Source organism: Mobula birostris, chromosome 11, assembly GCF_030028105.1.
Source record: "Mobula birostris isolate sMobBir1 chromosome 11, sMobBir1.hap1, whole genome shotgun sequence".
Classification (NCBI taxonomy): domain Eukaryota; kingdom Metazoa; phylum Chordata; class Chondrichthyes; order Myliobatiformes; family Myliobatidae; genus Mobula; species Mobula birostris.
In genome coordinates, this window is record NC_092380.1 from 78,330,407 (window position 1) to 78,354,737 (window position 24,331).

General features: G+C 40.0%; 1 protein-coding gene across 3 annotated transcripts in view; it reads right to left on the minus strand.

Annotated features, from left to right (window-relative positions):
• The window catches only part of sbf2 (SET binding factor 2), a 572,061-nt gene that overhangs the window by 162,992 nt on the left and 384,738 nt on the right, over positions 1 to 24,331 (minus strand). For all 3 annotated transcript variants that reach the window (XM_072272620.1, XM_072272618.1, XM_072272617.1), the window contains exon 17: positions 10,446 to 10,514. In XM_072272620.1, coding sequence (XP_072128721.1) covers positions 10,446 to 10,514 — 69 coding nt within the window. The remainder of the gene's footprint in view (positions 1 to 10,445; positions 10,515 to 24,331) is intronic.

A 24,331-nucleotide genomic window follows, 5' to 3' on the forward strand; every position in this document is an offset into this window, starting at 1 on the left:
TTCCTAAATATTTTAATGATTTAGCTTCCCACTTAAGATCGTATGTATCCTGCAATTTTTTGGATGGTGTATAATTTAGGGACATAACCTGCATTTTCTTTACATTTATTTTATAACCTGATATTTTCCCAAAGTCATCCAACAGTGTAAACAATCCTATAAATGATTTTTCTGGTTCACTCAGATACACCAAAACATCATCTGCGAATAACGCCACTTTCTGTTCAATCCCTGCCAGCTTGATACCTTCTACGATTTTGCACTGTCTTATTAGTTGGGCAAGCGGTTCAATATATAGCGCAAAAAGGAGAGGAGAAATTGGGCATCCCTGTCTAGTGCCTCTCTCTAAGATGAAGGAGTGAGAGACGTCCCCATTTATCTTAACTCGGGCTGTAGGGCTGTCATATACAGTCTGAATTACTTTAATAAACTTTTCTTGAAAGCCGAATCTTCCTAACACTCTGTATAGGAATGCCCAACTAACCAAATCAATAGCTTTCTCAGTGTCTAATCCTACTACCATTGTCTCTGTCTCATTCTTATTAACCTATTCTAATATGTGTAGAGTTCTCCTTATGTTGTCCTGTGTTTGTCTTTGTTGAATAAATCCAATCTGGTCTAAATGGATTAGGCCAGGTAAAAACTTTTCCAATCTGCGCACTAATATAGATGTAAATAGTTTGTAATCTAAATTAAGAACACTAATTGGCCGATAATTGCCACATTCTAGTTTATCTTTAACCTCTTTAGGAATAACTGAAATAATCGCTTCTCTCCAGGAAGGTGGAGTTTCTCCTCTCTGCAAGATCCAATTAAAGGTGTTAAGTAGTAATGGGGCTAACTGTGACTTCAGGGATTTGTTGCACTCTGAGGTAAACCCATCAGAACCCGGGGACTTTCCAGCCTTTAACCTAGAGATGGCCACGTTCAGTTCTTTGGCAGTTACTGGTTCTAATAAACTTTCATTTTGTAAATCTGTAAGTTTAGGTAGATCTAAAGAATTCAGTAAACTGTCTATATAGGGCTCATTGGGGGCCCGGGGTTGGGAGTACAGCTCTCGATAATATGTTTCAAAACTCTCTTGAATTTTTCCTATTGTACTCTCCACAAGCTTGGTCTTTGGATTCTTTATTTTATGAATTGTATTGTCTGTTTGCTGTTTTTGTAATTTATATGCTAATAGAAAACATAGATAATAGGTGCAGGAGTAGGCCATTCGGCCCTTCGAGCCTGCAGCGCCATTTATTATGATCATGGCTGATCATCCAACTCAGAACCCTGCACCAGCCTTCCCTCCATACGCTCTGATCCTCCTAGCCACAAGGGCCATATCTAACTCCCTCTTAAATATAGCCAATGAACTGGCCTCAACTGTTTCCTGTGGCAGAGAATTCCACAGATTCACCACTCTCTGTGTGAAGAAGTTTTTCCTAATCTCAGTCCTAAAAGGCTTCGCCTTTATCCTCAAACTGTGACCCCTCATTCTGGCTGATTTACCTCCTACTTCATAATTCTTTTGTCTCAAGTAAAGAAAATTTCTTTGAGTTTCCAATGTATAAATATCGTCAATTTCACTTTGCAATTTCTTAATTTCCTGTTTTAGATTTGAATTACTTTTGTTGCTATCTACAACTTGAAGTTGTTTTAATTTTCCTTGAAGGTCTGCTAATTTTTGTGCATTGATTTTTTTTCATGTGAGTGGTAATGGAAATAATTTTCCCTCTCAGTACAGCTTTCAATGTATCCCATAAGATCACTGGTGATGTTTCTCCTGTGTCATTAAGGTCTAGGTATTCTTTGATTTCTCCCCTTAATCTCTCCATTACTTTCGGGTTATTGAGTATATGTGAGTTTAGCCTCCATAGTGTTTTCCTCATTTTCCTTTCCAGGATTAGAGACATAGAGACTGGGCTATGATCCGACAGATCAATTGTTGCAATATTACAGTTTTTTATCCTGAGTCTATCTGTATTAAAGATGAAGAAATAGTCTATCCTTGAATAGGCTGAATGAGGGAAAGAGTAATGTGTATAATCTTTACTAGTGGGGTGTAATTCCCTCCACACATCTATAATTCCCAACTCCTCCATCAATAAATTCATTTTCCGAGTCAGAGGTTTATTCTGAGTAACTATTCTTGAAGAATCTAATACAGGATTTAATCTAATATTAAAATCCCCTCCACAAATTACTACCCCTTGAGAACTGACCATTAGGTCAAAAATGTGTCTATAAAATGACCATTCGCAAACTGGAGGAGCATAAACATTCAGCAATGTTATTTCTGTACCTTCTATTCTTCCTGTAATTTTTACAAACCGTCCATCTTTGTCTTTAGTCTCTGAAATATGTTCATAATTAAGAGTACTTGATATTAAAGTGGCTACCGCTCTTTTGTGACTCAATTTATATGATGAATAAAATACATGCTTAAAGCCCATTCTTTTTAATTTTCCATGTTCAGATTGGTTCATATGTGTTTCCTGGAGGAAAGCTATTTGTGCCCTCTCTTTTTTCAATTTAGACATAATCTTATTTCTTTTAATTGGATTCAAAACCCCATTAACATTATAGGATATTATTTTTACCAATTCAGTTTGCATTTTTCTCTAGTAGAAAAAAAATCTCCTTTTCTAACCAACCAGTAAGCAATCCTTTCTCAACAGTAAACCAAGACATATAATCACACCCTAGACATTTTTGAACATATAACACTTGAAAATTTTTCCCGACTTCCCACAGTGAGGCCTGAGCACCGACCCGCCTCAGTTCAGAGGGATAACCTCTATCTTCACCCTGTGTTAGAGGGCCCTCAAGCAGTTTGAATAGTCATAGAGAATTTTCTCCTATTTATGTCTCGACCATATTGCTATCATTCAAGTTATTCCGTCTAGTTTATTTTCAGTTACCAGTTTGCATTTCACCTTTAAGTCCGATTTACTCTTTTCAGTCATTTCTCTTAATTAGTCTGTATTCTCTGTACATTCACGACTGAATATTTGCAGCTTTTCCTTGTAGTTTGACACTCTGGTTCGTGTGGAGCATCCTCGCCACACTGGCTTCCACGACCTCTGCCGAATCCTCTCCAGTAGCGACTCTGGTTGGGTGATAACTTTAATAGGTAGACCCCGGTCCGCCAGGTCCGACGTTGCCTCCTCTGCCGTAGCGTAAGTTTTTGTCCCTTCGTCGTAAAAGACTTTCAGCCGAGCTGGATACAGGGTCTGAAATCTGATGTTGTTTTCCTTCAGGACTCTCCGTGTTTCTGCATATTCCTTCCGTCTGGCAAGAATCCCCCGTGCGTAGTCGTGGTCTAAACTGATTTTACAGTTGCTCCACATGAAACCTTTCTTTTGGCATGCCCATTTAAGTACCTCTTCCTTCGTTCTGTAACTAAGAAATCTGACCAGAATCAATCTGGGCTGGGCGCCTGCCGGAGGTTGTGGTGCCAGCGCGCGGTGAGCCCTTTCTATCTGTAGGTCTTTTGCGGCCGGTATATCAAGGTTCTCTCTAAGTAGCTTCTCCACGAAGGGAATCATCAACCCGGGTTTACCTTCAGTTCCTCGGGAACTCCGTAAATCCTCACATTTTCCCTTCTTGAGCAACTTTCTTGATCTATGAGCTTCCAATGGGGCTGCTCTTGCAGCTTTAGCATTTCTGCTATCACTTCCTCTGCGTTTTGTAGCTTCTCTTCAATTACAACAATCCTCGCTTTGGCTTCATCTATCCGCGAGTTAGTTTTTACTATTTCTCATTTAATATCTTCCAGCTGTTTGCTGTTATCTTGTCGGAACTTGCGAATCTCTTCGAGAATCAAAGACAGAGTCACCGATTCCCCCTCATTCTCTCCGTCCTGGCTTGCCGTGGGGGAGCTAGGCCCATCGCCTTGCTGCGTCTCTTTATGTTTATCAGCCTTCGGAGCAGACTTTTTAATCTTGTTCTTAGACATTATCCTTGCCCCTTTTATTAATATAGTTATGCAATATTAAGTATTCGTCTAAATTCGATTTTGGGGCAGTTTACCTTCTTTTTTGTCGACAGACCTTTTCCTTACGCCGCCATTCCCTTGATGACCCGGAAGTCGAGCCCGAAAATCAGAAGATTCCAAACTTCCAATTGACTGTCACCCTAAATCTATTTATACATTCTGATTTACTACAATGCCCTTCCCACTAACCTCCCCACTTCATTCTGTATAAGTTATAACTGAATCATGAAACATACTGTACCATGTTCATTCCTATACTCCTAGTAACTCAGGCTCTATATTCTACGATGACCTAAATTTAAAACCCCCATCAGTAAATCTCACCAAGGAATGCTATAAATCTGCATCAACTTCACTTTTAATAATTCTGGCCTTTCTGACCTTTGTTCCATGAATGCTGATAGATACTTCGGCATGCAGTCAAAATGTAACATTTTGATTAAGCTATCAATCATTAGCAATCATATATTCAAGCAGCCCATTGAGATATTAAACCAATTTTGTTCTCTATATCTGAGAAGATGATGAAGGCAGGTACTTAAATGAACACTTCTACCATAATGGCAAAGAAGGCCAAGTGCTGATAGTCATAGTCATAGTCATACTTTATTGATCCCGGGGGAAATTGGTTTTCGTTACAGTTGCACCATAAATAATAAATAGTAACAGGACAACAAATAGTTAAATAGTAATATGTAAATTATGAAATAAGTCCAGGACCAGCCTATTGGCTCAGGGTGTCTGACCCTCCAAGGGAGGAGTTGTAAAGTTTGATGGCCACAGGGCAGGAATGACTTCCTATGACACTCAGTGCTGCATCTTGGAGGAATGAGTCTCTGGCTGAACGTACTCCTGTGCCCAACCAGTACATTATGTAGTGGATGGGAGACATTGACCAAGATGGCATGCAACTTAGACAGCATCCTCTTTTCAGACACCACCGTGAGAGAGTCCAGTTCCATCCCCACAGCATCACTGGCCTTACGAATGAATGAGATAAATCAGATAAGTACAGATAGGCACAGACAAAGTGGACTGACGGAACTGTTTCAAAGCTGTGATTTATCAATCACCTCAGTTACTTCCTCAGACAACTCAATCATGTTAGAAGGCAGGATTTTTCTTACACAAAGCCTTGCTGACTAACTCTGATCATCCCCAGCCCGGTTTTCCCCAATGTACATAAATCCTATCCCTTAGAACTTTTATAATATCCCTATTCTTAACCCAACACCCACCAGCCTGTAGTTAGCTATCCTAGGTGCCCTGGGGATTTATCAACCTTTATGTGTTCTGTGACATCTAACACTTCCCTTGCTTAATGCTTCAGACTTTCATATACCTCTCCCTGAATGTTAATTTAAGTTTATGTTAACTTATGATTGCAATGTTACTGCTGCAAAAAGCTAATTTTGTTGCATTTATACTCGGGGTATGTATACCTATGACAACAAACTTGAACTCACTATCTTCTACATTTTACACACTGAATACAGGTGAGAATATTCATGCAAGATCTTGTTTACATCTCCTGACTCCACAGAATAAAGGTACTGCATTTTTCAAAAACCCTTTGAAACTTCTCCTGTCCACCTAGTAATTACTTCCCAAGACAGAGCTCAGAATACACCACCAACACTAGCTTGGTGTTGACAGGTGAACTATGTACATGATTGATGCCTGGGCAGTGCTGGGTAAGGTGACAATCTGCCCTTAGCAAATGGCTGGAACAACATTCTAGCATGTGGGGGAACCATAAGTAGTGCAACAGTAACATCCTACAACATGCTTCAAGCATCATCAGGCCTGCTTGGTACAAGGTAAAATGTAGATGGACATACGAAGTTTACATTAGAATTCCTCGACCATATCAGATGAAATGGCTTAGTGAACATTCTAATCCTTGGCAAAGATGTAGGTCATAGTTTAACTGAAAGAAGCAGGGTTAAAATGTTTGCTTGACTTCAGCTAAAAAAAAGTCTAGTCATAGTCATACTTTATTAATCCCGGGGGAAATTGGTTTTCATTACAGTTGCTCCATAAATAATAAATAGTAACAGAACCATAAATAGTTAAATAGTAATATGTAAATTATGAAATAAGTCCAGGACCAGCCTATTGGCTCAGGGTGTCTGACCCTCCAAGGGAGGAGTTGTAAAGCTTGATGGCCACAGGCAGGAATGACTTCCTATGACGCTCAGTGCTGCATCTCGGTGGAATGAGTCTCTGGCTGAATGTACTCGTGTGCCCACCCAGTACATTATGTAGTGGATGAGAGACAATGACCAAGATGGCATGTAACTTAGACAGCATGCTCTTTTCAGACACCACCGTGAGAGTCCAGTTCCATCCCCACAACATCACTGGCTTTACGAATGAGTTTGTTCATTCTGTTGGTGTCTGCCACCCTCAGCCTGCTGCCCCAGCACACAACAGCAAACATGATAGCACTGGCTTTGGAACATCAATAATATGGCCTGGCATCACTATCTAATTTAGGCCTTAATGCAAGGAATTGGCTGACATGTTGGTTGACATACACTGTCAATGCATTTGGAGGAAGTTTGCAGATACAGCAATGATGGGCTTTCTCCTGTGCTGTAAGGTGCCTGCAATGCTTAGTCTAAATCTCAAAAGCATACATAGGGACAGAAATCAGAGGAAGATAATATGCTTCTTGCCAGACTTGAAACTTGAATCTTCATATACTTTCCCCCAACCCGAGGGCCAAAGGCTATGTATAATCAGAGGCAGTGCTTCAGGAGATCAATTATTCATGCACTGAGGCTCACAAGACAATGAGCATTGCACTTAATGTTCACATGACAATGCCCTCCATCAACATGTCTTTGCTATGTAACACTGCCTACCATCCAGAATGAGACGTTGGATTACATGAACCACATCTCAGGAGTCACTTCTCAGCATAGGTAGACATTGATGAAATTCACCATCACGCATTCTAAATACATTCCCTAATGGAGGCAAATTTCAGGAGACACAGGTTTGTGCTTAAATCTATTGCTAATTCTGATGAAACTGGATTATTGCCACAGCTGCTACTTTTTAATCAGCAAAGTTTGTGTAATTACATGGAACTGGTAACTGTAAAACATTTATCTATTCCATAAATATAACAGATTTTGGGGATCTCTCTGCACATACCAACGATCTGACTGCTCACAAATATATTCACACACATAAGAGTTCTGTGTTATCTGTAACCTTGCTATTTCAATTTGCACCTCTGGTATTGAGTGCAGTGGTGGTGAGATTTAACCACTGAAGTCTGCAAAAGGCACTAAGCTTACATTCACAGGAACCTAAGAGCAAGTATATTGAAGTGTTAAGCATCTTTAAGTGTCTGCACCTTAAAGAAAGGGATTACTAAAAGATTAGGGTAGCTGGGTGAGAATTTGAAAATAAGATGAGGAAGCAGACAAGGCTGAAAGAAATTTAGAAGGATAAATGGCACCGTATGAAATGATCATAGCTAGACTGTGAACATATAAAGCATTACAATAAAAGACTGGGAAGTCAAGGTGAATACATGGCATCTATGGGGAAGGGGAGGGAGGACCAAGTGAATCCAACCGGATTAATTAAATATCATTCTTTAAGGGAAAGATTAAATACTGAGAGATATTTTGCATGTGCTTAGAATTCAGTTGTCTTTGCACAATTCAACCTCAGTCTGTTCCTTTGGAAAAAGAGCAGATATCCTAATGTTCTTCAACATCTGGAAATTAACTGATTGTAACTAACTGTGAAAGTGAGTATTGCGCTTTTGTCAAAAGTACCTCCATCCATTAGCTTGAGATGGTAAGTGGACTTAAATTGTGCCTCATCACAAATCTTCTAAATATAATTTAAGCTCAATAATTTAGCTTTCATCATAGAAATTTGGGTCAGCAAATATGTTTGTTATTTTTCCCCCACATAGACAATAAATGGTATGATTAAGCTTGCAATTGTCATGAAATATGATGGAATTGTCGTTAGTGAAGAAGGTTGCCAGAAATTACAATATGACATAGATCACTGAGTAGCGCAGTGGCAGATGGTATTTAAAACAGACAAGTGTGAGCTGATGTACTTAGGATGTCAAATTCTGGTATTGCATACACACTCAATAGCCACTTTATTAGGTACATCCTGTATCTAATAGAGTGGCCACTGAGTGTATGTTTGCTCTCTTCTGCTGCAACCATCCACTTCAAGGTTCGAAATGTTGTCGTTCAGATACGTTCCTCTGCACACCACTGTTATAATGCATGGTTATTTAAGTTACCGTCTACCCATTCTCCTCTGACCTCAGTGATTAACAAGGCATTTTCACCCACAGAAGGGCTGCTCACTGGATTTTTTTTGTTTTTCACATTGTTCTCTGTGAACTCAAGACAGGTGTGCATGGAAATCCCAGGAGATCAGTAGTTTCTGATATAGTCAAACAGACTGTCAGGCAACAACAATCATTTTACAGCCAACATCACTGAAATCACATTTCTTTCCCATTCTGATATTTGGTCAGAACAACTGAACCTTCTGGCCATGTCTACATAGTTCTATGCATTGAGTTGCTGCCGTATGATTAGCTGATTAGACATTTGCATTAATGAGCCAGTGTACCTAATAAAGTGGCCATCGAGTGTCGAGTAAATGGCAGAGACTTTAGGAGCATTGATAAACAGAGAGACATGGGGCTGTAAGTTAATAGTTTCCTGAAAGTGGCAACACAGGTGAATAGGTGACTGAAAAAGGCGTGAGGCCTGATTGTCTTCAGTGGCAGAGACAATCAGTATAAGAATTGGGACATCATCTTGCAGTTGTCCAAAACAATGGTTAGGCTACACTTAGAGAACATTGTGTACTCTTTTTGTCACCACATTACAGGAAGGATGTTGTCACACAGAGAAAAATTACTAAAAAGATTCAATCAAAATATTTCCTGCAATGAAGAGTTATGGTTCCAAGCAGAGTCTGGAAAGGGTGACTTTATTTCCACTGGAAGCTCAGAGACTGCAGGATGACTTTAGAGAGATTTATAAAATTATATTGGACAGATAGACAGACAGTCAGAATCTTTTTCCCTGGAGAGGGAAGTTTACAACTGGTGGTTTAAGTTGAGAAAGGAGAAACTTAAAAGAGATTTGAAGGGTATGCTCCCCCACACAGAGGATGGAGAATGTTGAAAATGAGTAGCAGAAATAAAACCCTATTACCATGTTTAAAAGACATTTAGGCAGGAACTGGATAGAAAAGGAGTTAAGAATATGGGTCCAATGCAGGCAAATAGGATTAGCACAGATGGACAACATGGACAAGGTAAGCTCTGAGGGCCCATTTTTGTGCTGTAGGTTTCTAATACTCTTTGATTCTATGTGCAAAAGTAAGCAATTTAAAAACTTCCACAAATTTGCCTCTAAGCTATGTATGTCCAACTTTCACAACATGAAACTAAAAAAGAACCAAGCTCTAAAAAAATAAGTAAATATGGCTTAATTCCTGGAGTTACACCGTTAGTGGTGAATGATTTTGACAAATTTGTTTGCTTTCTTTTCCCCTTGTATTTTTTCTCCATAACCATAGGCCTTTTAAAAAAACCTGGAAAGGAGTAAGAGTTTTTCCATGATAAACATAAGATCATGCTGCAAAAGAAGAAAATTTACAGAAGCAAAATAATGGATAAGAATTCTTTTTACTTTTTGTGACACTCTTGATACCAGTGTTCATTTTCTACAAGGAGAATGCCAAAAACTGAATAAAATTAACTACAGCTGAGGCCCAACAAACTATGCTGGACATTCCTAACATATAAATCTAAAATATTCTCTGTTGCTAGCATAAGTGTTAACCTCGATGAATTTTTTCTAACATATCAAGCCCATTCTCCCCACTCCCTAATAACAAAAAAACTCACATTATGTTTATATAATATTAGCAATAAATGAATTAGCTGCAATTGAATTCATGTACTTCACATTTTCCTTTAGGTACAAGTCATAATCTATCAGATTTAACACTTCCCATGTGACAAGTAATCAATCTAATTACTTATTTAACTAAATATGTTATTAACCAGAATAGATGACATCCTATGTATTTGTAAGATGTTCATCATAAAAATAGCCATTGGATAATAAAAAATCATTGTATTTTTTAAAGCCAGGTTCAGTTCACACTTGGATTCCCTGAGCAATGTCATGCTACTCTATCCAAAGTACTTCAGTACATTAAGTATAACTTTGCAAAGTCCACTGCCGATAATATGCATATTCTAAAGTGTCACATTATTCTAGAATCGGAAGATTATTCTAGAATCAGAAAGCTTGCTGCTTACAAGCTCTTTTTAATAAACTCAACAGCTACATTTTGTACCTAAACCCCCTTTTCTGCAATCAAATCCAGACAAGACTGAACTTACTCTCGGGAGTTGAGGCATGAAATCACATGGGCTTACCCGGTAAAATGCTGTTGTCAGTGGCAGCAATGTAGCAGCAACATAATATTCTTCAGAAGCTGAACAATCCTGGAGGAAAAAAAACAGGAAATCATAAATCTTGATACCTTACATTCCAGTCACTCATAGTCAAATTATCTCAACTCAATTACCACCCACCTGTTTGATAAAGAGGCAATGCGTGGAAAAATATAATTAACTGGCCCCAACTATAATTTACTACAGACGATCTTTGGGGACCTATCACTTAATCTTTAGTGTACTATTGGGATACAAGCTGAGTTCTGAATGAATAACATGAAACAGAATCTGCAGCAAATTAAGAAAACTATTCCTTAAAAGGTCCTAGATTAATTTCTATACTACTATACTTTCTCCAGAAGATATGCAAATTTAATTAAGATTATTCTCTTACACTCAACATTAATTATTCAGACATTGATTAAGACCAACTGTCTATCCAAAATGGCTTGATACATCTGAGTTATTTTAACCAAAATGCCAAGCATGTTTCTGAATGCTGTCATGAGGCCCACAGCAATAAAGTTCACAAAAAATCAGGCTATAATCTTCTAGTTAGGAAATGTTTGGAATGCCAAGATGCACTCTGACTTTTAGACCACAGCAGGACTCCATTCATGCAGACTATGTCCAAATTTTAAATAACAACAGATGCACTTTAAAGTCATGGACACTTCTGAAGTCATTGTAGGGAGATTGCTTAATTAAAACTGCAACAAGCAACTCTTATGTAATGGCAGGACTCGCATTGCAGAAAAGCATGTGTAGCACTACAAGTCCCTTTTCCCATTGAATTCCATTTCATAAGTGTAGCAGATGACTTGATGACAGAGTGAGGCCAACAGTGGTCTCGGGATGAGCAAGGCTCATCCAAAAGAAACAAATAATTCAGTTAATCTTAATTTTTATTCAAAATACTTTGGGGCAATAAGATGTGAATATGATGTCACTGCATCGATTGGGTAGGCAGTCTTTCCTTGGTTATGAACATTCCAGTCTGAGGACACAGTAACTATCATCAAAGTGCAGTGCTACTAAGCTGTTGATTTGTGAAGCATTTGCTCTGACACACAACGCTCATGAATTACAAAAGGATTTTTTAACAGGAGATATCAAAGAAAGGGATGGGATTTGAAGATTGGGATTCATGGGGGAAAGGTGGCAAAGGAGGAGTTCAGGGAGGTAATGGGTTAAAGGGTAGTGACAATGGAGGTGGAGTATTCTAAGGAGTTGACCATAACTGTTGTGGCATCTCACAATGCAGCAAGTCCATGTGTCCACAGATAGAAGAGAACATGACATAGGAGAGACTCTGCTGTGACTACCAATCCAACTGACGCAGTGACATTGTGAATATATTTTAGTGCCCCACAGTATTAAGTGAATAAAAATAAAAATGATAACATTTATCTCTTTCACATTGTGTTTATTTTTTCACATACTGAATAAAATTTGTCTCTCAGAATATATCTTAACAATTTTTAAGCAGCAGTTTATGAGTGAATTTCCGTAACCTAAACAGCCATAACGAAGAAGTGACCTGTTCTTAAGTAAAAAGTGCTGACTTTACCAGCAGATCTATACCAATAGCTACGGAAAATTACAACAGGCTATAATCTTCAAAGTATTCCCAATGGGAAAACTTGCAGTTGATAATAAATTTTATTTCTGCTAATCAATTACTTATATTGTATTTCTGGAAGATACACACATTCATTATGTCCACATGCATATTAATAAACAAGTTTTAATAGGAATTCAATGTTAACATCTGAAATTGCCCTTTATTGCTGTTCCTTTGATGGGGTAAGGGTGAAAAGACACTTTGTCAAAATGTGATGCTGAAACTGTCCAATCGTTGTTTCATTTTCCTGGTTCAGAGTGATGGGCATGAAAAAATAGTGTTTCAGCTCTGAACGTTAATTGTGATAGATGGCAGCTACGAAGCAACAGCATGTGGTGGAATTCTTCCCAGACAGCCCCCTGGGGTCAGGAATGACTTAATTGGATTTATTAACGGTTAAAAGGCCATCAACTGGAAAGACAACGGGGCAAAGTCTAACAATGTTTTGAAAAAAATCATAAAATATTAAGTATCATTTAAAGATTATAAAGATAAGGACAGATGTCTTGATGTTACTATGATGTACAAGAGATTTTAATATTAAATTTAATAAGTGGGCAAATATCAGACTCCATCACACAATGCATTCAGAAATGATTAAACAATATCAGTTATATGACAATCTTCTGCTGTCTTAATGCTATTGTGGTGTTAGGGAAGAAATTATGGTGCAGAAAAGGGCAATGAATGAAGGGCTCACCTGAAACATAGAGCACAAACATCTTTGCAGAGGGAATAAATGTTCTGTATTTAATATTTGAGTAATATTGTGAATTTATTGTTTGATTAAGCATTCTTTCTTTGGTTACAAAATTTACTACGGGTTATATTTATAAAGTATGTGAATAACATACATCATTACGCCACCACGGCATATGAGAGCGCCTCACTAAACAAAAGAAACTAAGTACACTCTTATCTCCAGCTCCTGTGATTTTCATTTAATTATTTTTATGTTGTGGAGTTATATATCATAATGGTGGCTACAAGAAAGATTTAAAACGGCCCCAAGTTGACCACCTACCTGTTGAAGCGCAGCAAGACAGTTGAGTTTTTTACCTCAGATAAATATTATGTGGAGATTTGTGACAAATATGATTATATGATATATGTACAGTATCTGAAATACATCTTATGGAAATGTTTGATGATGAAATTCAATAAAAAATAACTTACAAAAAAGCACAGCATGTTGATGCTCGAGTTAAAAAGGCAGAAAATAGACAAAATTTGCAGTCTCATAATCAGTGATAATAATCACAAATCATAAATAAAAGAACAAGCAGAAATAGCTGGCTACATTGGAAATGTTTTGATTGCACAACAGAAAACTAGATGTTGCATACTGAACGAATTGAGCAGTATCTTGAAGCAAAAAATGCCTGTTTTGCCAAACATAATAGGTGGAAAAGCATACTTATTGCTTAGAAGTTTGACTGCTCCAACCAAACCAGAAAAAAATGAGCTTTGCTGATACCATGAAAGTAATGCTGGGACATTTAGAACTGGAATCAATGTTGATTGCTTTAGGTTTCATAAGCAGAATCAAAAGGAAGAGGAGTCCCTATTACAAAAGATTTGAATCAAAGAGAATCCAGAAAAGACCCCACACTGTCTGAGGTCCACCTAAAATGGCTGGAATATGCAGCAGAAACTCTAGTTCCTCCATATTTATTAGCGCCAGGATGAACTTGATCTTGATGGGGGAGGAGGGTTTGCCTTATTTGGGGATTGAGAGTTGTTGTACCATCCAGCCTTTTTAAGTTTTAAGCAGCCACATGCCAGTTTTCTAGGCATGGTCAAAATGAAAGCATTGGCTTGAAGCTTTGCATGGTGATGTGGGATAGACCAACAGATCAAACAGCTTATCATGCACTATTCGGGTTGCCAACACATCCAGAAGATGCCAAGTGCAGTGCCTCTCCATCCCTGGGAATGGTTTGTATCGCCTGGCAGAGGACTCATCTGGATTTTGACAAAATATTCATAGGCACAAATTTCTTGGTAGTAGTGCATGCAGCTACAAAGCAGCCAGGAAGTGTTCCCAACAGCCTCCACTACAGTGTTGCACACTGTTGATGTGTTAGGAAACCTCTTCTCAGGTTCTGGTGTAACGAACACTTAGTCAGTCACAAAGGACCACAGCTTCTTGTGGAACAGTTTCAGTCATTCCGGAAAATGTATGGATTAAGACGCATTACATCTGCACTGTACCACCCAGCTAAAATTGGCTGGTCCAGAGTCTAAAGAATGCACTGTGAGCAATGTCAATGGAACACATTACACAGAGTGAATCAGAATCCAATTTCCTCTTTGCACATCACACTCCACAACCAACAACTCACCAGCTATGCCGTTCCTGGGTCATCCCTTGCATTCACACTTGGAATACCTCAAGCCCAATCTCAGAAGGAGAAGTATGCAGGACAAACAGCTAAGGCAAAATGAGGGCTTCTTAAGGAAGTTTGAAGTTTCACTCTTGGACAAGCAGTCCTGGCAAGGGATTACAGAGATGATCAAAAGTGGGTAATTGGAAAGATTAACAACGGAGCTGGATCACTGTCCTACACAATGGAAATTGCATCTGATATTATCTGGAGACAACATATTGATCAATTGTTAGAGAAGAAAGGTGTCCAGAACTGTCAGAACCATCTCCTGCAGTCCTGGATTTAATTCCTACAACCACCACAGAGGGGGCCCTAGATTGTTTCACAGCCCCAAGTCTTTCCTGCCAAGCACAATCATCCCTGCCCCTCATCAGAAAGATGCTATTCCACAAGAGTAAAAAACCTCCACGACGATTAAATTTTTAGGCCTGAACAGGACTACTTAAAATCTACTATGCTGTGGATGTCTATATAGTAACTATATTTTATAGTATGCTGTGTATACAGCGGAGATGCATTCTATATTGAGATGGAGTTTATAGCTAAGCAGGGAGAAGTGTTCTGTATTTAATATTGCAGTAATACTTGAGTAACATTGTAATTATATTGTTTGATTAAGCATCCTGTTGTTTTCATAATTCATTATGAGTTATTTGTCAAATTTGCATGCCTCAGTAATGTAAAACTAAATGTACATGAGTCATCCCTGGCTCCCATGTTTTTCTTTCAATTAGTTTTATGTTTTGCAGCTACAAAACATAAAATTAAACATGAGCAGCGAGGAACTATCTGAAGACCATAAGACACAGGAGCAGAATTAGTCCATTTAGCCCATCGACTCTGCTCCACCATTCCATCATATTATCACTCTCAAGCCCATTCTTCTGCCTTCTCCCTTTAACCACTGATGCCCTGATTAATCGAGAAACGATCAACTATTACTGTAAATATACCCATTAACTTGGCCTCCATGGCAATGAATCCCACTGATTCACCACCCCCTCACAAAAGAGGTTCCTGCTCATCTCTGTACTAAATGTACGCCCTTCTATTCTGAGGCTGTGCCCTCCAGTCCAAGGACTTTTCACATCCACTTTATCTAGGCCCTTCAATATTTGATGGGTTTTCATAAGATTCCCCATCATTCATCTGAACTCGAGTGAGTACAGGCTCAGGGCCATCAAAAGCTCATCATACATTAACCCTTTCATTCCCAGAATCATTCTCATGAACCTCCTCTGAAACCGCACGTCTTTTCTCCAAGACCAACATATCTTTTCTAAGGTAAGGGGCTCAAATCTACTCACACTACTCCCAGTGCGAGCTGACCAATGCCTTAGAAAGCCTCAGCATTACATACTTGCTTTTGTATTCTAGTCCTCCTGAAGTTAATGTTAACATTGCATTTGTCTTCCTTGCCACCGACTTAACCTGTAAGTTAACTCGTAGGGAATCCTACACAAGGACTCTCAAGTCACTTTGAATGTCTGAATATTGAATTTTCTTCCTGTTTAGAAATCAGTCCACACCTTTATTCCTTCTTCCAAATCGCATGACGGCATTTCCCGACACTACATTCCACTGTCACTTCTTTGCCCATTCTCCCAATCTGTCTACATCCTTCTGCAGATTCTCTGCTTCCTCAACAACACCTGCCCTTCCACCTACCTTTGTATCAGCTGCAAATGTGGCCTCAAAGCCATCAAATCCATCATCCAAATTGTTGATTTATCATGAGAAAAGAAACAGTCCCAATACCAACCCCTGCGGAACACCACTACCCACCAGCAGACAACCCGAATATATCCCCTTCAGTCCGACTCTTTGGCTCGTGCCTGTAATACCCTGGGCTCTTATCTTGTTAAGCAGCCTCATGTGTGGCATCTTGTCAAAAGGCTTTTGAAAGTATAAGTAAAGAATGTCCATTGACTCTCCTTCATCTATCCTGCCTGTTATTTCCTAAAAGAATTCCAAAATATTTGTCAGGCAGGATTTCCCCTTAAGGAAACTATGCTGACTTTAGCCTAATTTATCATGGGCCTCCAAGGACCCCGAAAATTCATCCTTAATAACCGACATCTTCCCAACCACTGAAGTCAGGCTAACTGGTCTATAATTTCCTTTCTTCTGCCTCTCCCACTCCTTAAAGAGAGTAGTGACATTTTATATTTTCCAGTCCTCCGGAACTATTCCAGAATTTAGTGACTCTTGAAAGATCATTACTAATGCCTCCACAATCTTTTCAGCTACCGCTTTCAGAACCCTGGGACGTAGTCCATTTGGTCCAGGTGACTTAACAAACTTCAAACCTTTCAGCTTCCAAAGCATCTTCAACTATAATTTCAACCATATTCACTCCTGTCCCCTGACATTCTCGAATTTCTGACAAAATGCCAGCATCTTCCACATAAAGACTGATGCAAAATACTTATCCAGTTTGTCCCTTATTTCTTTGTCCCAACATTGATACCTCTCCAGTATCATTTTCTAGTGCTCTGACATCCAATCCCGCCTCTCTTTTACTCTATAAATCTGAAAAACTTCAGGTATCTTCTTTTATATTATTGGTTAGCCTTACAGCTTTTGGTTGCCTTCTGCTGGTTTTTAAAAGTTTCCCAATCCTTTAACTTCCCGCTAATTTTTGCTTTATTATATGCTCTCTCTTTGCTTTTACACTGCCTTAGCTTCCCTTGTCAACCACGGTTGTCTCATCCACCCTTGAGAATACTTCTTCATCTTTGGGGTGTATCTATCTTGCGCCTTCCAAATTGCTCCCCAAAACTGTAGCCATTCCCGTTCTCTGCCGTCATCCCTGTTAGTGTTACCTTCCAATGAACTTTGGCCAGCACCTCTCTCATGTCACTGTAATTCCCTTTACTCCACTGTAATACAAATAAACCTGACCATCTTCTCCCTCTCAAACTGTAGGGTGAATTCTATCATATTATGATCACTGTCCCCAAAAGGTTCCTTTACCTCAAGCTCCCTAATCAAAGCTGGTTCATTACATAACACACAATCCAGAATTGCCTTTCGCCTTGAAGGCTCACCACAAACTGCTCTAAAAAGACATCCCATAAGCCAGGGCTTCCCAACCTAGGGTCCATGGACTCCTCGGTTAATAGTAGGACTCTGTGGCTTAAAATAAGGTTGTGAACCCCTGCCACCGGAATTCAACAAATTCCTTCTCTTGGGATCCAGCACCAAATTGATTTTCCCAACCTACCTGCATAACAAAATCCCCCATGACTAATGTAACATTGCGCATTTCACATGCCTTTGCTATCTCCTGCTGTACTGTGTATCCCACATCCTGACTCCTGTCAGGAGACCTTTTTATAATTCCCATCAAGGTCTTTTTACCCTCGCAGTTTCTTAACTCTACCCAAAGGGATTATATTGTTTTCTGATCCTATGTCACCTCTAAGGATTTGATTCCATTTTTTACCAACAGAACCACCCCCATCCCCTCTGCCTACCTGCTTGTCCTTTCAATACAGTACAGTGGCATGCAAAAGTTTGAGCACTCCTGGTCAAAATTTCTGTTACTGTGAATAAGCTAGTAAAAGATGAACTGATTTCCAAAAGGTATAAAGTTAAAGATGACACATTTCTTTAATATTTTAAGAAAACATTTTTATTTCCATCTTTTACAGTTACAAAGTAACAAAAAAGGAAAAGGGCCTGAAGCAAAAGTTTGGGTACCCTGCATGGCAGTATTTAGTAACACCCCCTTTGACAAATTCGATTTTAACTTCATCAGTCCACAGGACTTGTTTCCAAAATGCATGAGGCTTGTTTACATGTCCCTTTGAACCTTCTGAATAGAACTATTTGGCCACAATGAGCAAAGGTATGTTTGGAGAAAAAAGGGTGCCACTGTATGTACCCTTGGATGTTAAGCTCCCAACTATGATCTTCTTTCAAGCCAAGACACAGTGATACCCACAGTCATTCCTGCCAATCTCTAACTGCACTACAAGATCATCTACCTTATTCTATATACTACATGCATTCAAATATAACACCTTCAAGTCCTGTATTCATTACCCTTTTCAATTTTGCCCCCATGTTGCACATCAACTCAACGCACTGATAGCAATTTTGTCCTATTGTCTGCCTGCCTTCCTCACAATTTCATTATACAATGCATTGACTTGTATACCAACTACACCATCTCAGCCTTTTCACTCCTGTTCACATAACCCTGTCAAATTAGTTTAAATGAAATTGTCAAACGTGGAGGAAAGGACCAGTAATATGTTTCACAACCTCAGGATATCACTTCACCTGTGAGTCTGCTGGTGTGATATACTGTGTCCGGTGCTCCCCGTGTGGCCATCTATCTACAGTCGGCCCTCCTTATCCATGAGGGATTGGTTCCGGGACCCCTCATGGATACCAAAAAACGCAGATGCTCAAGTCCCTTATTCAACCTGTCTCAATGTGGTGGACCTTAGGATCCAGCGGAACCCCGGACCTTACTTAAGCGGTCTCAGTGTGATGGGCATTAGGACACGGTGGTGGAGCTCTGAATCCGCAGTGTTTCTGTTCACGAAAATAATCATGATCGCGATTTAAAATAAAGTGGAAATAATAAAGCGATCAGAAAGAGGTGAAATGCCATCGGTCATTGGAAAAACGTTAGGCTACAGTCGGTCAACGATCGGAACAATTTTAAAGGATAAGATGAGAAAGGCCCTGCCCAATGAAAGCAACAATTATTACGCAATGCAGTGGTTTAATTATTGGGTTTTGGGTTTTTGATCCTCCACATCAATCCGGCAGGGATGGACAGCGCACTCAGAAGCGATCTGTCACTGGATCGAACTCGGGAATTTCCGTTCCTGAGCCCAGTGTTGAAACATACGTGACTTAAGTACTCTATATGCATAGAAAGGTAAAATATATACTATATACTAAGATAAACATTTGACTAACTGATGCTAAATAATACCGGATGTACCTGTTCTGACTTACTTAGAGAACTTCCGGTTTTTTTTTGGATCCTGATCCACGATAATCTACGCACATCCTCCCGTATACTTTAAATCATCTCTAGATTACTTATAATACCTAATACAATGTAAATGCGATGTAAAATAGTTGTTATACTGCATTGTTTAGGGAATAGTGACAAGAAAAAAAAGTCTGTACATGTTCGAACAACAAGTGCTGGAAGAGCACTTCCGGGTTTTCTCGATTCGCAGTTGGTTGAATTCGCGCATGCTGAACTTGCAGATAAGGAGGGCTGACTGTATTGGTGAGACCTGATGCAGATTGGGAGACTGCTTTGCTGAACACCTACGCTGTGTCCGCCAGAGAAAGCAGGATCTCCCAGTGGCCACACATTTTAATTCCACATCCCATTCCAGTATGTCAATCCATGGCCTCCTCTACTGTCAAGATGAAGCCACACTAAAGTTGGAGGAACAACACTTTATATTCCGTCTGGGTAGACTCCAACCTGATGGCATGAACATTGATTTCTCTAACTTCCGTTAATGTCCCTCCTCCCCTTCTTCCTCCCCCCCCCACCAATCCCTATTTATTTATTTATTTATTTACGTTCCCTCTCTTTCCCTCTCACAATAACTCCTTGCCTGTTCTCCATCTTCCTCTGGTGCTCTCCTCCCCTTTTGTTCTAAGGCTTTCTGTCCCATAATACTCCCCCGTCTCCAGCCTTGTATCCCTTTTGCCAATCAACTTTCCAGCTCTCAGCTTCATTCCTACCCCACCTGTCTTCCCCTATCATTTCGGGTCTCCCCCTCCCCCTCTCAAATCTCTTACTATCTCTTTTTTCCGTTAGTCCTGACGAAGGATCTCGACCCGAAATGTCAGTTGTACTTCTGCCTATAGATGCTGCCTGGCCTGCTGCGTTCCACCAGCATTTTGTGTGTTGCTTGAATTTCCAGCAACTGCAGATTTTCTTGTGTTCAGGATATCATAAATTACTTCACAACCAAAGTAATTGTTTTGAAAACGCAAACAACAGGAATTCTGCAGATGCTGGAAATTCAAGCAACACACATAAAAGTTGCTGGTGAACGCAGCAGGCCAGGCAGCATCTCTAGGAAGAGGTGCTGCCTGGCCTGCGGCGTTCACCAGCAACTTTTATGTGTGTTAATTGTTTTGAAAATAGTTCAGATGTACAACATATCTGATAAAAAGTAAAGTTCAAACTTCAGTAGCTTCAATTGGAAACTCTGGAAAAGCAATGATTTCTTCAAGGTCAGAAAAATGGCAGGTCATTAAAACCAATTTAAAGTCGAGCATGGTGAGGAAAATACAATGGTTGACAGAATTTTGGTGAGGCAAAAGCCAAAGTCCCCATTTACAGCATGTTACTTCACAAATTTAACATGTAACCTTTCTAGCTGCTTATTAACATTTGATATTAATCACCTTCCAATGACATTATGGTGTAGCTTATACACACAATATTGAAGTTAGAATAGAATTTTTCAGTGCAAGTCTTAAGAATTCTCAGGTACTGAAGAAAACCAGTTCTTCTTTACAATTTATTATAATCACAAATATTTGGAACAAATTTCCATAAAAAGAAGTTAATCCTGCTTGAGAAGAAGCCAGTTGATTACACCCTATCCTCGTTATACGTGGGGGGTACGTTCCTCGCAGTTGACGCATAATGTGAAATCGCATAATGTGAATATTTCATTCCAGAGGGCTTCCTAAATATGTTTTATCTGGAATTTATTCACATTTTCATACCAATATGACACAAAAGCAATACTACAAGACATTTGTATTATATTTCATCAATTTAAGGTAATATTCAATGTAGTAAATCATAGAAAGTTAATATCCCAGGGTGTACAGTACTCACCAACAGTGGCAGGTGTGTTCGCTCTGGGAGATGAGTGGTTGTTGTGGTGTTGGGCAGCTTTACACGGATAAGGTGGATGGTTGTGGTCGTCAGGATAATATCAAGTACAGCAAGGGGTGAAGGAAGACCACAGAACTCTTAGAACTGCTGGCAGAAGGTGTTACCGATTTGAATAAAGTGGTGAGGGTTGTTTGCTTGGCAGCATTTTGTTTTAAATTTGCTCGTAGTGAAGAAGGGTTGACGGCAGGGAACGACTGAAGTACTGACTCCGTTCTAAACTTGGGTCCATGTCCATCGCCATTTGTGCCAAGTGTTCCGACTTCCACCATTCCCTCACTGTTCTTAAACTCCAGGGATTTTCAAAATCGTCTGTTGCTTGCAGCATCTGAGAAATAGTTTGCGGTAAAAAACCACGCACGCCTTGAATGTGGATCACACCGGTCGAGTGGTTGAATCAGTGATGTTGCATTAGGTGGCGGGAAATGCACTGTTATGTTAGGATGAATGCTGTCCAAATGTTTAGGATGGGCTGGTGCATTGTCAAGGAACAAAAGAACTTTAAAGGCAAGATTCTGTTCCAGCAGTAGCATCCCAGAGTTGTGTTACCTTCAGCTGATGCCACGCTGTTTATAATTTCCAACTTGTTTTCAAGTGTTAAAGTGGTTCTCTGCCGCTCGGCTGATGGCCCAAGACATGACATTGGACGCTTAGGAGGCATAGTTAAATATTTCAAGCACAAAATCACTGCACCGTAGGTAAAAAACAACATAAGTTTAAGACCGTGCATTCACACCTTGCCAAAACCAATGCGAGACTGGCGGGAGAGAGATTGTGAGGCGCGCGCACCTGACTTGTATTGGCGGGAAAGCAGTGCTTCTTGTCCCAACAGTGAGACTGTGAGGCGTGCGCATGTGACTTGTATTGGCGGGAAGGCAGTGCTCCTCGCATAACTGTAAGTTTTGGATGCATATAACGAGACGTTGGTAGAAATAGGTTCCTCGCATAACTGTGAATCTGCATTGTCTGAAGACGCATATAACGAGGACAGGATGTACTTGCTAATGTCTAAAGGCAAATATAAATATTCAGGTGTTCATGTTAAAAAGAAGAAACAGAGTTTTAATCCCATGTACACAGCCTGTCATTTCTTTTTCAAACCAGTTAATTAATGGTCACACACTCTCAACTTGCATCTCCACCATGAGTAATACAATTCAAAAAAAAAATGAAAACACAAGAGATTCTGCAGATAACAGGAATTCTGCAGATGCTGGAAATTCAAGCAACACACATCAAAGTTGCTGGTGAACGCAGCAGGCCAGGCAGCATCTGTAGGAAGAGGTGCAGTCGACGTTTCAGGCCGAGACCCTTCGTCAGGACTAACTGAAGGAAGAGTGAGTAAGGGATTTGAAAGTTGGAGGGGGAGGGGGAGATCCAAAAAGATTCTGCAGATGCTGGAAATCCAGAGTAACACATGCAAGATGCTGGAAGAACTCAGAAGACAGGCAGCACCCATGGAAAGGAATAAGCAGTCAATGCTTTGGATCGAGACCTTTCATCAGGACTGGAATGGAAGGGGGAAGAAGTCAGAATAAGAAGGTAGAGGCTGGGGAAGAAGTATAAGCTGGCAGGTGATATTTGAGATCTGGCAAGTGGTAAGGTGAGTGGGTGAATGGTGGTGACGGAGGAGAGGGAGATCATTGTGGACAGATGAATGGACAAGGGAGTCATACAGAGAGTAATCCCTGCAGAAAGCAGAGAGTGGGGGTGGGAAGGAGAGGTGCATTTAGTGGTAAAATCCTACTAAAGATGGCAGAAATTACGGAGAACGATATGCTAGATTCAGAGGCTCCTGGAGTCGTAGGTAAAGGCAAGGAGAATTCTCTCCTTATGATGGTGGTGGAGTGAGGGCCAATGTCCAGGAAATGGAGGAGATATGGTGAGGGCAGCATTGATGGTAGAGGAAAGGAAACCCCGTTTCTCTACCATCAATGCTGCCCTCCCCACAATGAGGACATCTCACATGTTCTGGAATAGAAGCGTCATCCTGAGATGTGGCGAAGATAAAGGAACTTAGAACCATTAAAAAAATGTAACTGCTCCGTTCAAAACCTCTTACATTGATTTCTAAGGATAATGAGTCCTAGAGTTAAAGTGAATACAGCACAGAAACATGCCCTACAGCACACCAAGCCCATACTAATCACAAATCACCAATTTATACTAATCCCACATTCACCCCAGATTCCACCACTCTCCTTCATTTAACCTACTTTACTAATGGCATTTGCTATTGGTATCTGCAACATCCTGTAGAAATCCTTTCAATTTTCTCAACCTTTTTTCTATTGGTCCAATGCTGTGTCACATGTGATTCTGAGGGTTCATAAGCATTCACTATTACATCCCAAATCTTGAAAATACACAGAGTACTGGAGGAACTCAGCAAATCAGGCAGCTTTTATGGAGAAGAATAAATGGTTGATGTTTTGGACCAAGACTTTCATCAGTACAGGAAAGGAAGGGGACAGAAGCAAGAAGAAGGTGGGGGGGGGGGGGAAGGGAAGGATTATAAACTGGCAGGTGATAGGTGAAACCAGGTGAGGTGGAAAGTGGCAGGGTGGAGGAGGGGCTTGAAGCTAGAAGCTGTGTGGTGTTAGGTGGAAGAGACGAAGGGCTGAAGAATGAGGAATCTTATTGGAGAGCGGACCATGAAACAGAAGGAGGGAGGTGATGAGCAGGTGAGGAGAAGAAGTGAGAGGGAAACCAGAATGGGGAGTGGAAGACAGAAGCGGGAGGGGGAAAATTCACCAGAAGTTAGAAACTGATGTTCATGCCATTAGGTTGGAGGTTACCTATTGGAAAATGAGGTTTTGTTCCTCCAACCTGAATGTGGCTTCATTGTGACAGTAGAGGAGACCATGGACTGGCAGGCCAGAAAGGGAAAGAGAAATGGGTAGCCACCAGGAGATTCTGCTTTTTGTTGTGGACGAAGAGATGGTGC